This window comes from Neospora caninum, chromosome VIIa (genome assembly GCF_000208865.1).
Source record: "Neospora caninum Liverpool complete genome, chromosome VIIa".
Classification (NCBI taxonomy): Eukaryota; Apicomplexa; class Conoidasida; order Eucoccidiorida; family Sarcocystidae; genus Neospora; species Neospora caninum.
Genome location: NC_018393.1, coordinates 1,800,255 through 1,815,101, shown reverse-complemented (window position 1 = coordinate 1,815,101; position 14,847 = coordinate 1,800,255). Strand labels below are relative to the sequence as shown.

The following is a 14,847-nucleotide window of genomic DNA, read 5'->3' as shown; positions in this document are numbered from 1 at the left end:
TTGTCGAGGACGAAGAAGCGCACGCTTCGTCGGTGGAAGATCCCCAACCCGCGTGGTCATCGAGTGGTAAAAAACGCGGCGCCAGGCAGGGACGACCCCGAGAGGTGAGTCGACGGAAGCGCGAATAGAGACAGAAGCTCTCCCAGCCTGGGGTGCCTCTGTTGTTTTCTTCCATCGTTTGTCTTGGTTTTTCCTCTCCCTTTTGGGCTTTTGCGAGTGGACGCCACGGTTCCCGTTCCGTCTTTGCACCCCGTTCCGAGAGAACAGAGGAGAGACAGGAGACGGGTGACCGCCGCGGTCTCTGGCTGTTATGTGACTCTGTTTGAGGTGAGTGTGACCGCGATCTGGGGAATACGTGTGCCGCGAAATGCGCGACGGAGAATTGGGCAGACGCTGCTGGCGAAAGTCTGCGCTTTCTTGAAACGGGGTGATCGCGCCGTGCGCAGGACTGCCAGATTTCCGCAGAAAAAAGCGTGCGGTCGCACGGGGTCTCCAGTGTGTGCGCATAGACTGATGTACGTGTCGGGTCTTCGCGCCGCTTGAAAAGTGAGGGACGCGTCCACTCAACTCGCGCGAGGCGTGCGGGGGAAACTTTCTGTTCTCTTTCCGCGTGTCCACCTTGGCTGATGCAAATCGATGTCAAGTGCCTCGTCAAGGGCGAACGTGCGAAACTTCGCTCGCCGGCGTCTCCCCTTGCGACGACTCGACCCATCGAGCGCACGCGTCGCTCGAGCTGGGAGACCAAGGAGCTCTGAGATTCTTTTTGGTGGCCAGTATTCTAGGACAGCAAATGCGCACGAGAGAAGTGCAGTGTCTGGTGATTGTGAAGGCTACTCCTTCTGAAGGCTTTGTGTTTCGTTTACCCAGTTCCCACTCTCGATGCTGCGCATCCACGAGCCGTCACCTTCATTTCCGTGTTGGAGCAACGATCTGCGCCCACTAGGTTTTTTCTGTATCCTCTGCGCCCCCGTTCACGCCGTCGTTTAGGCGGGAAAACGTCTGATCTTTGGTTTTTGTGGTGTGCCTGCGTGTCCAGTGCTTTTTTTCGCAGGCATCTTCGCGGTTGAGTCCCACGGCTTGTACCCTGTGGGAATGAGTCGAAGAGCAGACTAGACGAAACGAGCCTTGTTGCACGGGCGCGGAATTTTGCTGGAAGTTTCGGCCAAGGTGTATTGTCATCCTCTCGTATGAGAGTGACGCCATCGCCAGACTCTTCTTCTGCTGATCCTTTTGGTCGGAGAACACTCCTCTGTATCGCCCTGAACGACGTCTTTTCCCCAGCATCTTTGCTCGCAGAAAGGCGCTGCTGCAAAGGCCTGCGGTCATATGCAAATGACCTGTACATAAGCGTTAGGAATAAGGTTTTTCCCTTCAGTTTTTTACTTCCCTGTTGAGCCGGTCGATGCCCTAGCACAGCAACGATGCAACCAGAGACGCCCTCTTCCCCCCCACAGCGGCACGCGCTGCGACTGCAACTTCTCACAGACCAGGAGGCCTGTCCGGGTCGCAATGAAGCTTCTTCAGCGCCGGCGTCCGAGCCGTGCACTGCAGCGTCTTCAAGTTCAGACTTTTCATCTGTCGCTTCCCGGCAGCTTGTTCGCGACGCGGGAGTAGGCACCACAGTCGTCAGCCCTCACTTGCGACGGTGCCTGACTGAGTACGACGAGTACATCGACTTCCTGCCGGAGAGTGTCACGGACGTCGCCTCTCTCTCCCGAAGCCCCGACGGCGCGGGTCAAGAAGAGAAGGAGGACCGCACGCTGCCGGGAACGAAACTCGTCGACCGAGAGGGCCTTTCGCGGGGGAACCCCAAACCGTTTCCGTTTTCGTCCGCTGTCGTTCACAGGCGGGGCGCAGCAAGACCAGGATCTGGTGCCCTACGCTCGCCCCTTTTTTCGTCTTTCTTGGGAGAGGGCAAGGGAAGTCCAAGCAGGGGAGACCCTGGCGTAGATGCCGGAGGCAGGGGACAGCCCGAGATCAAGCAGCGCCTGTCACTCATGGCGAAGCACGACGACAGAATGGGGGTGGACGTGAACGAGGTGCTGCCTTGTGAGGTCGAGTGTGGAGCCGGTAGGCCACGCGTTTTGTCGGCCGATGCGTTTCCGCCCTCTCACCGTCTCTCGCGCTCGACGTCGGTTGATTCTTCTCTCTCTTTCAGCCGCAGGCGGAGAGCAGAGCTCTGGCGAGCCGCCGATCCCCTCTGCGGGCTTTCTCCCTCCTTTCCCTTCCACGAGTCGCCCCTCTTCTCGCGAATTCCTTCAATGAGCCTCACAACTGGGGCTGGCGCCGAGCTGAAACCGGAGGCGAGGCTACCGGGAAAGCAGGAACGGCAGAGAGAGGAAGAACAGAGATTGCAAGAGGAGAAAGACAGCGGAGAGAGCACAGAGGAAGACGGTTTTTCTGGGTTCGACGGGGACCGCGAGACGGGTGGGAAAACGCTTCTTCAACCTGACTTCCACACGCGGCTCCAAGCTGCGCTGCGCGAACAGGAAGAAGGACGCACGCCAGGGCTCCGCCTTCTTCGACAGCAGGAAATGAGAGAACAGGGTGGCAACGATCCTGATCCCGCGGCCCTTTCCCACGCGAGAGGGCGCGACGAGGAGGGGAGAATGGCCAGTTCGGGCCGGCTCAATGGCGGGAGAAGAAGAGGCAGAAACAGAGGCGCCGGAGCGTCTCGTCCCCCGCATACGCCGCCTTCCGGGTGTGCCGACGCCGACGGAAGGGACAGTTTGAACGAGGGAGCGGCAAAGTCGAGCGATGGAGAAGAGAGACTAGCTGGCGATGTGGAGATGGAGACTGTCGGGGACCACCAGTCAGATTGGACAATGAAGCCAGAGACTGGAGAAGACGCGGCCGCGCTAGTCGCGCCTGCAGGATTCAGGGAAGGCGGAGAAGCTGGCGAACGGTATGAGAAGACTGCAACGACATCGGAAGCGCAACAGCTTCCAGAGGACGCTGTCATTCGTATGCTCTCGCTCTCCGTTGAGCTCGACATTATGGGACTCTCTTCGGGCGCCGTCAGCAGTGCCGAGGATGTGACGAGAGTCGCCCGCTGGAGAGAAGCAAAGAGAGACGCGTCAGACTTGGCCAACGCCGGCACAAATGTGGGAAACGGTGCAGTTGCACTGTCTCATGTGGCCGCAGAGAAGGATCAAGACACGTTCATTCCACGCGACGACAAAGAACAGGATGACGCACGGGCTGGAGAGAACGAAGACCCGCATGGCGCCGTCGCTGAGGATTACGGCGCCGACGCGCCTCTGACAACGGCGGCGGCCAGGCGCCCAGGCGGGGCGACCGCCAGTGATCGGCCAGTGGAAGACGAATCGGTGGTGAAAACTGACTGTGGCACTGGGGGCCCGATAGCTCGAGAGAGTTCAGCTGTCCTGCGGCTCGATGATGTGTCCTTGCCTCTGTATCCGGTGGGGCAAACGATGGACTGTTCCCCCTCTACGCCTACGTCGTCGCCGCTCTGCTGCTCGCGGTTTGCCCGTCAGCTTGTCTTTAGCGCCTCACGGTCTCCACGCGCTCGCCCCTTTTTCTTCGGCTCCCACGGCGCGTCTGGGTCCTCATGTCTCTCTTCGGGCTTCATCCCCGGCTTCCTCACCGTCCCTAGAGCACTGCCGAATGCAAAGAATGAGAAAGAAGTAGGAGGGGAGAGTCTCACAGTGTGTGCGTTTGAAGATCGAAAGGAGGGTGGAAGTGGGGAAACGACGCAGGATCGCGTCTTCGACATTGATGCCTCAGCTGACGGCCTAGTCGGCGCCCCTGGCAACGCCACGGGGAAGGGGAAGAAGAGTGAAGGCGAGGAGCGCGAAGAGCGATGTGGGACTGCGCCTCTCTTCCAGAAGAAAATGTTTCCTTTCTGCCACGAAGGAGAACTCCTCCTCGCCTCGCCTCTGGCCCCGCCTCATCCGGACATCCTCACGCCGAGGAGCGCAGGAAATGCGTGCGGGGCACCACTGCTTTTTGGGTCTGCACCCGGCGGCGCCTCTCCATCGCGACGCGACTCGTCGATTACGGCTGTTTCTCCAGGAACCCTGTGCTCGGTAAGCCTCGCAGAGGGTCAGCAGGCGGCAGACCACGTCTTTGAAGGAAAGCGAAACATCGCCTTCCCCGTAGCGGATGCCAGTTGTTCTTTCCCCCCAGGGAACGTGATTGAGGAGAGGCGACGAACGAGTGAACTGGATCGAAAGCAGTCTCGCACACCGTTCGAGCGTCTGTCGTCGCGGACAACCAGGGGGTTGCACTGCTCCACGAAACGGTTCAGATGCGTGTTCCTGTGTCGCCTGCTTGAGACGTGATCGCGACTGTGCGAGAGACGTTCAGTCCCGAGTTCGACGCCCGTCCGTCGCCCCCGTATCCACGCCGCTGCTCGAACGAGGTCTTCCTGGCAAGGCCGTCAGACGTATCACGGTCCAGGCCTTGTTTTCTGTGGTTTCTTCGTGCAGGGTCCCGGAGTGGGAGGAGCCAAGTGGGCTGCTTCTTGCCGCTGTTTTCTCCCTGAAGATTCGCTGTCTCTCTTCCTCGAAATCCGCTCGACCCTCTTGAATCTCCTGGAAGAGCTGCACGACGCCTGCTGCTGCTGTCACTCTGCGTCCAGTAAAGGCCCGAGCCTTCGTTCCAGTCCGTGTTGCGCGTACCATTTCCCGTCGTCCTTCCCTGGCTCGGCCTCTCCCTCATGTTCAGCAACGACGCCCTCGCCTCTGTCGCCGTCTTCTGCGTCGCCCCCAGGCTCCGTTTGCCACGCGTTTTCGCCCAGTGCGATGGACGACGCTGCTGTACAGCCGGCGGAGACCAGGCTAGAGGGCCAGAAGTCGATTTGCGACGTCGGTGCAGGCGCGGCTTTGCGTTCGCCTTCGCCGTCAGCGTCGCCAGGTTTGAAAACCCTGCGGCCACCTGGGCTGGAGCCTTTGTGCCCGGACGCTCTTGCCGCGGAGGTGTCTCCGTCGTCGAGCGAAACGGTCGCGTCGCCAGTGGGCACCGGCGAGTTTTTCCGTGAAGCCGATTCGCGAGGAGACACGACGCCGTCCGGTTTCTGTGGCGGGGACAGTTCCACTGAGGAGAAGGCTGTGAATTTCAAAAGGGGTGAACTCAAAGAGGAGGTTGGCGCTGGCGTGGAAGGGGCTTCCGAGCCTCGCGAGGGAGAGGAGAAGGAGAAGAAGCCGCTGGGAGCTCGCGTGTCGATTGGCGGCAGCGTCTCTGCGTTTATCGAGGACGGGAAACTCTGCCCGGACATCCGCGACGACTGTGTGGACACTCAGAAGAAGGCCGCGCTCCGTGCGAAAGCCACAACCACTGTTAGTACGACGGTCTCCGCGATTACACCTGCGTGCACGCCTACGGCGTCGAGTCGATTCGGAGAGAGCCCTTGCGGTGTCGGCATGGCGAACATCGGGGAACCGCGATCCGACTCGCTGACGGGGGCCGACGTCGAGGTGAAGCGTCTTTCAGGGGTCTTGCCGAGCCCCAAGGTGGATGAGACTGAGCAGGCAGCGAAACCGGATTTGATTGGGATGGGAGACGGGTTTGCCAAGGCGGACGACGGCGTCGGAGCTCAGGAAAAAGCGAGTGAACTCGAAGGTGGAGACCGCGACAGGCTGAGCCGGGTCGCCGCTGGGCTCTTGACCGGTCAGAAAACACGAGAGGGCTTCGAAGAGGAAGAGCGCGCATCCGTGTCGTCCGGCGCCACGCGATGCCCAGGCGCGGGAGAAAAGGCCGCTGGGCTCGGCGGTCGGTGCAGCGTCGACACGCCTGCCGCCTCGCCTTCGTCCTCTGTGTCCGTGGCTTCCCCCGGCGCCTTCTCGTTCTCGCCGTTCACCCCCTCAGGCACGGGGGCTGAGTCTCCTGAGGAGAAAAGTTCTCTGTCGACCTCGTCATCGCCAACTCCGCTCGCGTCCAGTGGATATCATCCGGCATCAGTGCATCGGATGCCGGGAGTTGTGTCGCCGTTTGCCGCGTACTCGTCATCCCACGCCGTCTCGGCACCGTCGGTGCCTCACGGGGGGGTCCTCCCGCGGTGTGGACCCGAGCTGCATGCGCTCTTTTTCGAGCATGTAGACTGTCTCCGGTCCTCGAGATGTTTCGTGGAGCAGCTGGCCTACGCGCACATTTTCCGGATATGCCTCCAGCCACTCGGAGGTGGTCGGCCTTCCTCTCTGTCTCCGTTGCAGCAGCAGTTCCTCGTCCGCGAACTGTTTCTACTTCGACAGGAGCCGAACAGGCTTTTGGTTCGAAACGCCTTCATGTGGACCGGCCAGCCGGGATGCAGGCACATTTTGGATCAGCTGTCTGGTTCGGCGCTTCCACTAAACGCAGGGATGGTCGGATCCAAACACGCCTTCTCGGGGGAGAGCAAATTCGGGGCCGCCGGATTTTGCCACCCACATGGCGTGGGAAGCACGGATGTGTCTTCGCCGGGTCTCCGCGGCGGATATTTCGGACTTGACAAATCGTGCGGCAACTCGGAGTTTCCTGGCCACCATGGCTGCGATGATCTGCGGAGAAACGGAACTCACCCGGGACAGAGTCGAATCTCAACTCGCGGCCAAACTGCTCTCGCCGCGGCGACTGCGAATAGCGGGGACCAGGCCCCGTCCGAGTGTCTCCGAGGCCCCGATGACGGAACAGGCAAAGACGTCCCTGGTGACCGAAGGGGACGAGCGCTTCGAGATCACGACGACTCAGAAGAACGGGAGGAAGGAGTGAAGACAGGCCAGAAGGGTGACGGATCAGGTTCGAATGACACCAATCCGCCCTTCGCCGTTTCACCGGCAAAAGCTCTTCTTGATCCCTCGATCTTCCTCTGTACCGCCGACATGGAGGTCGGAGCCCAGAAGAGTGCACTGGTTGCGTCTCTCAGGGCGCTTCGGTCGTTGGCGCCGTCCTGGGCGTCCCAGTCAGAAGGCGGCTTCGCGTTTCACCTCCAGCAGCTCCTCCAGACTCGCTCACTTCATTCGCAGACGCTCCAGAACTACCGCGTGATCCTCCAAGAGCTCTTCTCCGTTCCGCCCCGTCTGTGGGGAAAGGAGCGTCTGTTGGATGCGCTCCATGACCTCGACTGTTTATACAGTGTGTCAAAGCGCCGCGCAGAGGAGCGGCAAAAAGCCCGTGAAGCTGAGGAGTTGCGCGCGTCCTTGGCGAAGGGAAACACCGGTTCCAGCAACAAAGACATGCACCGCGGAGACGTCGAGAACATTGAGCCTTCGCGATTTTCCTCAGGGACCAGCGAAGGTCAGGAACACCGTGCGGCGTCTCTCCGACTGCTGCAGCATGAGGCAAGACTCGGGCAGACGAGCGAGGGCGGAGGCGGCGCTCGCTGCGGGTTGGCTGAAGACGAAAGGCTTTCGAAGGTCTTTGAGTCTGCATCGTATGCCCCAGAGGACCGTCTAGATTCTCGACTGCAGGAGAAACCCGAGTTCCTCACTGAGGCGGACGACGTCCCTACGGTTAGTTCTTTTTTCAAAGGCGCTAGGCGGCATGACGACTCGGATTCCCGCGACCCCTTGGCACGTCACCGGCTCCTTTCGAGTGAGAAGGACGAGCTTCCGCAGTTCAGCGCAGATGCAGTCAACCCTCGCCAAGGGCGGGGTGTAGGTTCACCGGGGGGGAAGCCGTCCTCGCTGGATAACGCTGACCCTTCAGGATCCAACAGACGAGATTCGACCGACTTGGAGGGAGTCGGCGCGAAAGGCTGGGCGTCGATTGCAGGCGAGCCAGAGACGCTGGCACTGCAGCAGCGCCTGGAGGAACAGCTTCAGAGACAGGGGCTGAGTGCACAGAATGTTGGTGCGGCGCTAGCTCAAATCCTTCGGTCGGGAGGAACGGAGGCGGCGTTGAAGGCTCTCCAGCGACTTCTGTCTCCGTCGCGGTCGTCACAGGCGGCGCAACCTGGTGTGGGTGGCCGGGACCGATCCGGCGTCGCGGAGAGGAGCCAGAAACTTCTTCTTCGCCAGCTGATTCAAAGCGCTGTGTCGTCTGGGGCACCGTCCCCCCTGGCCTCTCCTACTTGGGAAGCAAACAGTGTCCCTACCACATACGCCAATAAACTTCGGGGAGTCGGCAGCCAGCGGGGTGGACGAGAGGGCGATGAGCAAGAACCGAGTCCGCTTCTGGGGCCTTCCAGGCTACGTGGGCTCGAGAGAGCAAGCGCGTCTCCAGGGCGCTCGACCACTGGAATGCTTACAGACGAGGAACGCGTAGGGACAGAAACAACCGAGCGAGGTAACGTTTCGCGCCGAGGGAAAGCTCCGTACTCGGAGCCTTCCGCCAAACGTATCAAGACAGAGGGAACTCACCTCCGGCGCCATGACGGCTCCCTGTCTGCGGTCGGGGACGACCTCCACTCGCTTTCTTCGCTGTCAGCCACCTCCCTGTCCAAGTGCTCGTCTCCGCTGCTCAAAGAGCTCTCTGCCCTTCCCTCCCAAAACGACTCGGCTCTCGGTGCCCCGCGCGCGCCCCACCGCGCTTCTCTCTTGTCGCGTCAGCCTCAGTTCTCGTCGTCCCGTCCGGGTGCAGGGGCCGCGGAGTCGGCGCCTCACCACCTTCGCAGCTCGACCCCTCCCACAGGCGTCGCGGGTCAGCAGAGACTGGCGTCGGGTCAGTTTTCGTCTCGCCGACACGAGGCGAGGGAGTTGGCCGGCGAAGGACGAGGAAAGACACACGCCAGCTGGTCCGCTGGAGGTAGCGGGAGAGAGAGCGGCGTGGGAAGTCGAGGCGGATCCGGACCTGGTCGAGAGTCAGCAGCGGGCGGTCAGAAGGAGGAGCAGGCCGAGAGACTGGAGTACGCCAGACGCGCCTCACAACTCGAGAAGGTGAAGGGAGTCTTCATCGGCAAGAAAAACACGTGCTGGGTTGCCCAGTGGACCGACAGCTCCGGTAAGAACCGAGACAACCATACAGGAGGCTGTTTTTCCATGTGCTAGGATGGGCACTGCGCCTTTGCCGCCAGATCACGTGTTGCTAAAGTGTGGCCGTTCTCACCAAAGTCGGCGGAGAACCGCTGTCAGCTGCCAGGATGCTTCTGCACATCGTCGCGCGTGACGGCCCCCGAACACCGTCCGATTAGCAGCGCATGTTGCGTGCATGCATATGTAGAAGTGTAGGTTTGGTTTGTAGTGCGCGGGTCGATGGTTTAAAAGTGGATGGGGACTTTGAGTTACGGTTTTGACGACGCGGGCCCTCTGTGCACGTTGGTGACTCCGGAGCATTCCCCGCCAGTACGTGTCTCCCTTTTCTGCGCCACAATGATGCCGCTTTCCTCAGGTCGTTCCCGTCAGACGTGTTACAATATTAAGACGCTCGGCTTCGAAGTAGCCCGTCAAAAAGCGATCGAAGAGAGGCAGAGACAGATGGGATCAGCACCGGTAATCGTGTCCGGCGGTGGCAGACAGCAGAGCTCGGCGGCGGCGGATCTGCGTCGGCAAAGCGGCCCCTCAGCCGCAGCACCTGCAGGTAGCGGTGTCGGTGGAGTAAGTCCGGGAACGGGCGACGTGAACGCCCCAGGCTTCACGGGAACGCATGTGGCGAGCACCCCGCGAGACTCGGAGGAACTCATCTCCTTGAGGACCGCGGGCGTCGCTGGAAGGGAGGACCAGAAACAAGGCGGAGCAGGAAGGAGACAAAATCTGAGTGCGTCTCACAGCACCAGCCCGTCCATCTTCCCGGCAGATTCTGGTCCGCCGGCTCTCCATAACGCTGGAGGTAAGTGTGCGGACGAGGCCAAGAACAGCAGACGTGCGTCATCGAACCCAACTGCTATCTCCGCAGTATCTCTCGAATCTGAGGGCAATGCGAGATGGCGTTTGAAGAATGCTTTACCTCATGTGGGAAAAAAAGGGCGAACGTTAGTGTGCAAGTTCTACTTATTCACCAACGCAACGCACGCAGGTTAGCACCACGGAACGAATGTATACACCTTCACGCATATATACTTATGTATGCAGATACCTTTTCGTTGCAGGATATAGATATTGAAAGCCGCATTGTGTGCCGGCCCCGTCGCTTGCCTCCTCACTTCTCAAATATATATTACGTCCTGCTGAATCTGTTCAGGCTCTGCTGGAAGTGTCAACGGGACTCCGGCGATGTCCAATGAGGCGCTGCTTTCTGCTGTCGTCCGTGCGACAGCAAATGCGCTGAACGGGGTTGGAGGCGTCAGCTCGAGCGCGGAAGGGGGTTCAATTCGCTCCTCGCTCTCCCCGACCACTCTGGCGGCAGACATTCTGGCTCAGTTAGAGAGTGCGTCTCGAGGTCTACCTTCCTCACCATCGGATCGACGGAAAGGTAGCGTTGACCTGCTCCTACGATCTCTTTCAGCGTCTCCGTCCGTGGGACCGTCCAGTGCAGCTCCTTTCCTCGCGTCTGCTGCGTCGCCCCCCTCCCCAGAAGTGGCTGCTTCAAGCGCGGCTACTGCGGGGCTGATGACTGGGAGCGAGAACGGTCGGCTACCCCTTTCGTCTTCCCAGGGTCTTGAATCTCCATATTCTCCAGCGTCTTCAGGCGAGGAACCAGGACGAGGAATGGCCCCACCTGTAGAGCGACGCGGGCCTTCTGGATTTGCTCACGCGTCGCCTTCTGCTGGGGGTCCGCACGGTGCTGCATCTCCCTCCGTAGAAGCGGGTCATGATCCGTCGTCATCCTCTCTAACAAATGATGCGATAAGAGAGAATGAACAAGAAATGATGCGGGTGTCGCCTGGTGAGATCTGTGGTGAGGCCGCCGGTTCAACAGCTACGGGTCTGCATGCCAACCGAAACGTAGGAGCTGCGGGCATGACGAGCTCTTCCTCTTCTTGTTCTGGTAAGAAGCCAAAAAGGCAACCAAGAAACACCACGGTGGAATTGCGACGGGACACCGCAGTAACGTGCATAGCGTTTAAGTTCCCATGCCCTGTTGTTTGTAGAAGGGTAGCGTAGAATAGAGTCGCGAGTCGCATACTGGACACGCTATTCATCTGTCCCTTTACATTTGATCTCAGTTGCAAGGTTGTGGCCAACTCGTTCGCTTCACGATGAGACAACAGCGGGCATCAAATTCTAAGAGCACTCCCTCGTGTGTAGCATTCTCAGTGAAGATCAGAATTATTTTAGGACGTTTACTCGACGGCGACTGTGCGCCTGAATGTGGATCTCCTTTCGGGGTGTATGGGTTTTTCAGCGTGGTGCCTGTGTAGTGGTCACAGCGCTATTGTTATTGGCTAGCGGTATTTTTTCTTTCCTCCTAGGATCATCGCCTCTCGTGGCATCTCCATCTCCAAAGAGCGGACCTGCTACCAGTTCAAACGTCCCGTCGTTGGCGTCGCTTTCAGCCGCCTTGGCCCAAGCCTTCCCGAATCTTGCCTCTGCTCTCTCTTCGCCGAACGCGGGCAAGATCCTGAGAGGAGACTCTTTGCCGTCTTCGGTGTCGCCGGAGCAGTTGCAACTTTTCCAGCAGCTAGCCGAACAGCTTCTCCCGTCGCAGCAACGCCTTCAGTCCCGAACCTCGCACGGTTTGGCGTCACCTGCCGGGGGTGCGTCCTCGCTTTCGCTCCTGAATTCTCATGTGGACGTGAGTGGTCTGTCTCGGTCTTCACCGATCTTGGGGAGTGTGGAAGAGGCCGACGCTCTCTCGGGTGCCGGGGATTTAGGAACAGCCGTCGCCCATGCGGCGCGGAGTGGGGAAGCAGGTGGGCATTCAGGGATTCGACCGAACGCATCCACGCATGCGTTCACGTTACCCTTGTCCCAGATGTCCACTGCCAACCTGTCCTCCCTCAACTCCTTCACGTCCGATCCTCCCCTGTCTCGAGCGTCATCGGGTTGCTCGTCGACGTCTGTAGCGAGTGCACTCACCTCCATGTCCCTGCATGCAACAAACCCCCGACTGTCGCCGTCATCGTCTCCCTTCCCAGCTTCGTCTTCTGAAAGCGTTTCGCCCCTGCTCCTGGAGTCAACTTCAGCTTCGAGGCGAGAAGGCGGAGCAGCGCAACCCCATCCGCTGTCTCCTCCAACGAAGCTGCCGTTCTTGCTTGGCGGCCAGGCACAGGGCGCAACCGGGCAAATCGTCGATGTGTTCGGGCGCCAACCGACTGGCACCGCCCCCCGAGCAGCCGAGGACCCTTACGCCGTCTTTTCAGGCTCCAGTGGCGCTCGAGGCCGGAGACACCGGATGGCCTACACCCACAAACAGGGACGCCGCACCTACGCCTCTCAAGCCCGCGACTTCCCCCGGGTTGAAGGCATCAAATACAATGTGAAGTGTGCATGCTGGGAGGTGAGCTGCGGCGCAGGCTTCAAGGTGTTCAGTACGCGTCGTCTTGGGGGCCTGCAGGAGGCGTATGACCTGGCCGTCAAGTGGAAGCAGGAGGTGGAGGGTGGATCAGGAGGAGTGGGTTGTCGGCGGCTCGTCAGTGATAGGCGGTTGGCAAGGAACGCGGGAACAGATTCTCAGAGTATGATGATGTACCTCGGAAACGAAGGAGCCGGGGCTCCTCGGGTCTCAGCAGGTGACGAAGACGGAGAGGCATACGAAGAGGGTGATCATGATGATACCTTCCTCTATCCGGGAGAGAGTGAAGCGGGAAACAGTGTCAAACGTGGATCACGTTCGGGAAGCTCCAAAGAAGAAGAGGAAGAAGACAGGCTCCGGCTGCTACAGCACACTGAATGGGGAGCAAACGATAGAGGGGAGAAGACCGCAGTGGACAGCAACCTAAAATCGCTTGCATACGACATGTGGATGCGGTCCGCGGGATCGTCATCGTGTGAGGACGGTGCGCCCGCCCCGGCACTGAATCTGGGTGAGGCAGCGGCGACGCAGAGACCGCAAGGAGAGGTAGACATGCTTACGTCACTTCTCGAGCAGCTAACCAAAAGCAATGGTACCACCGGAAACGGCTCCGCTTCGTCTCTTCAGGAAGAGACCCAAGCTGTGCCTGACGATATATGCGGTGCACTGGCATTGCTAGCGGGTGCTGTCAACGGCCAGAGTACCGAGCTTGGGAAACCAGGGGCCATTGGAGACGTTTTGGCAGGGGATATCCCGGCTCAGGATTTAAGGCGGCTATTACGATCGGAGCGTGATGAAAATGCGAGGGGACCTGCGGTTAATCGGGATGTGATGCTACGAGGAGTGAAGGATAGGGGAAAGGCGCATGAAAGTGTGGATGATCCGAGTCCGGGCGAACTGAGAGGAAGCGAAGGAGGGCCAGACTCGGCACAACAGCTGGAAGAACACAAGAAGCGAAGCCGGGAATACGACGGCCAAAACGATCCAGAAAACAGGTTGATCAACTCAGGCTTCGCGGGAACTGCATCGAGCAAGAAGGCCAGAATGGACTGATGTGAGAGAGGAATCAGACGTCAGGTGAAACGCTGGTGTGTTAAAGCACTCCGTTGCCCCTCATCCTACTTGGCGCTCGTACACGCGAGCTTCACCATGGTTCTTAGAAGCTCCGTAAACTCGGCTGATGCTTAGATTGCGGCTTACGAGATTCACGCGATTATGTCGGCGTTGGTTGTGTGATGGAAGGCCGCAAAGGGGTTAGACTTGACATTTAATGTGAAGGGGTCTCAATGTGCTCCTCGGGGAAAAGCTTTCTTGAGGAAGGACACTGGGCCTAGGATTCTACATCTTTTCAGGCTTTAAGTTGAAAGGCATCTGAACAGAACCAACGCACCGTCCCGGCTGCACATGTCGTGGGCCTGATGTATACAGTCTGTTGCGTTGTGTTGTTGCATGAGGCGCTCGCTGACGGCCGTTTACAGAGGCCGAATGTTCGCAGTAGCGCGCTTCTAAGCTGGCAAAACGTGTACAGATTCAGCTGCGCTGTGCCACAACTATGATGTCTACGGTTGTACCCAGGACGCCGTCAGTACTCTGTTGATGTACCATGTGCGGTTTTGCATCACTGCTGGGGTCCCAAAGAATGAGCAATACAAGCGACTACTTTGAAGACCGTGTGTGTACAGGCCGACGGTTAACAAGTGGGCGCTGGGTGTCACCCTGTCATTTTCCTGTGTTCTACCGTCGCCAATATTTTTGATTAGAAAACTACGCGAAGGGTCGGTTGTTCCGTAGACGCTGGATAATATGATGCGGAGGCTACCTGAACGGAAGGCAGTCCTCACACACGTGGCTTTTGTCCGCCTCCGCTGCAATACGGAAAAAGGCAGCGCCTCCCACACAAGTGGCTAGAGCACGGTCAAGCAATTGGGAAGGGTCTGGTGTTAAATAATAATACGGGGGTGTATCGATTCCGTGCAAAAGTGCCGGAAATGTTACCAGTGGTAGTAGCTGTCTAGGGGCGGATTGAACTTGAAAATGAAGGCAACTCGTGAGCGCGCGGAGAGCAGTACTTGGCAGATATCTCTCCGTCGGCTGTAAATGCCGCCGGGACCCGCGTTCTCAGTAATTCGTTCAGGAATCTAACATCAGGCGTTACAATGGTGTGCGTTTTACCTACCTATTTTCCACCAAAGGTGTTGCCTACAGCTTTTCATTAGAAGTCGGTCCCAACAGGAGTAATGTTGTAGCGCTGAAAAACACGTTCTTCTCCGAAAGCCATAATTTATTGTTCTTGGAGCGCATTGTGTTGCCCCCAAGTGGTTAACACTTTTGTTGTGGCAATGGCAACACGAACGTCCGTAACAGTCTCTTTTTCTCGGTGTCGTCAGCCAGTGTATGTGCAGAGGTCCAGCGTTTTTCTCGTCTTGAGAAATCAATGACTATTTCTTGAATTGTAATTGGCTGCGGACAGGGAAACTCCCCGTCTGTCATCGCGGGATAGCGGTCGCCTTGAACTATGGCGTAATGTAGGCTCCGAGCCAGTTGTTAGGCATGGCGCGAGCCAGGTAGGAACTTTTCACT

The 14,847-nt window shown here is 58.9% G+C and overlaps 1 protein-coding gene across 1 annotated transcript; it reads left to right on the top strand.

Moving 5' to 3' along the window:
- Positions 1-1,421: 1,421 nt before the first annotated feature.
- On the top strand, positions 1,422-13,320 carry NCLIV_021340 (uncharacterized protein; the record flags this gene model as incomplete). The annotated part of the gene is made up of 5 exons (XM_003882329.1): positions 1,422-4,049; positions 4,452-8,877; positions 9,265-9,702; positions 10,054-10,800; positions 11,225-13,320. The coding sequence occupies 5 exons, from the start codon at positions 1,422-1,424 to the stop codon at positions 13,318-13,320; spliced, it is 10,335 nt and encodes a 3,444-aa protein (XP_003882378.1).
- Positions 13,321-14,847: the final 1,527 nt, after the last annotated feature.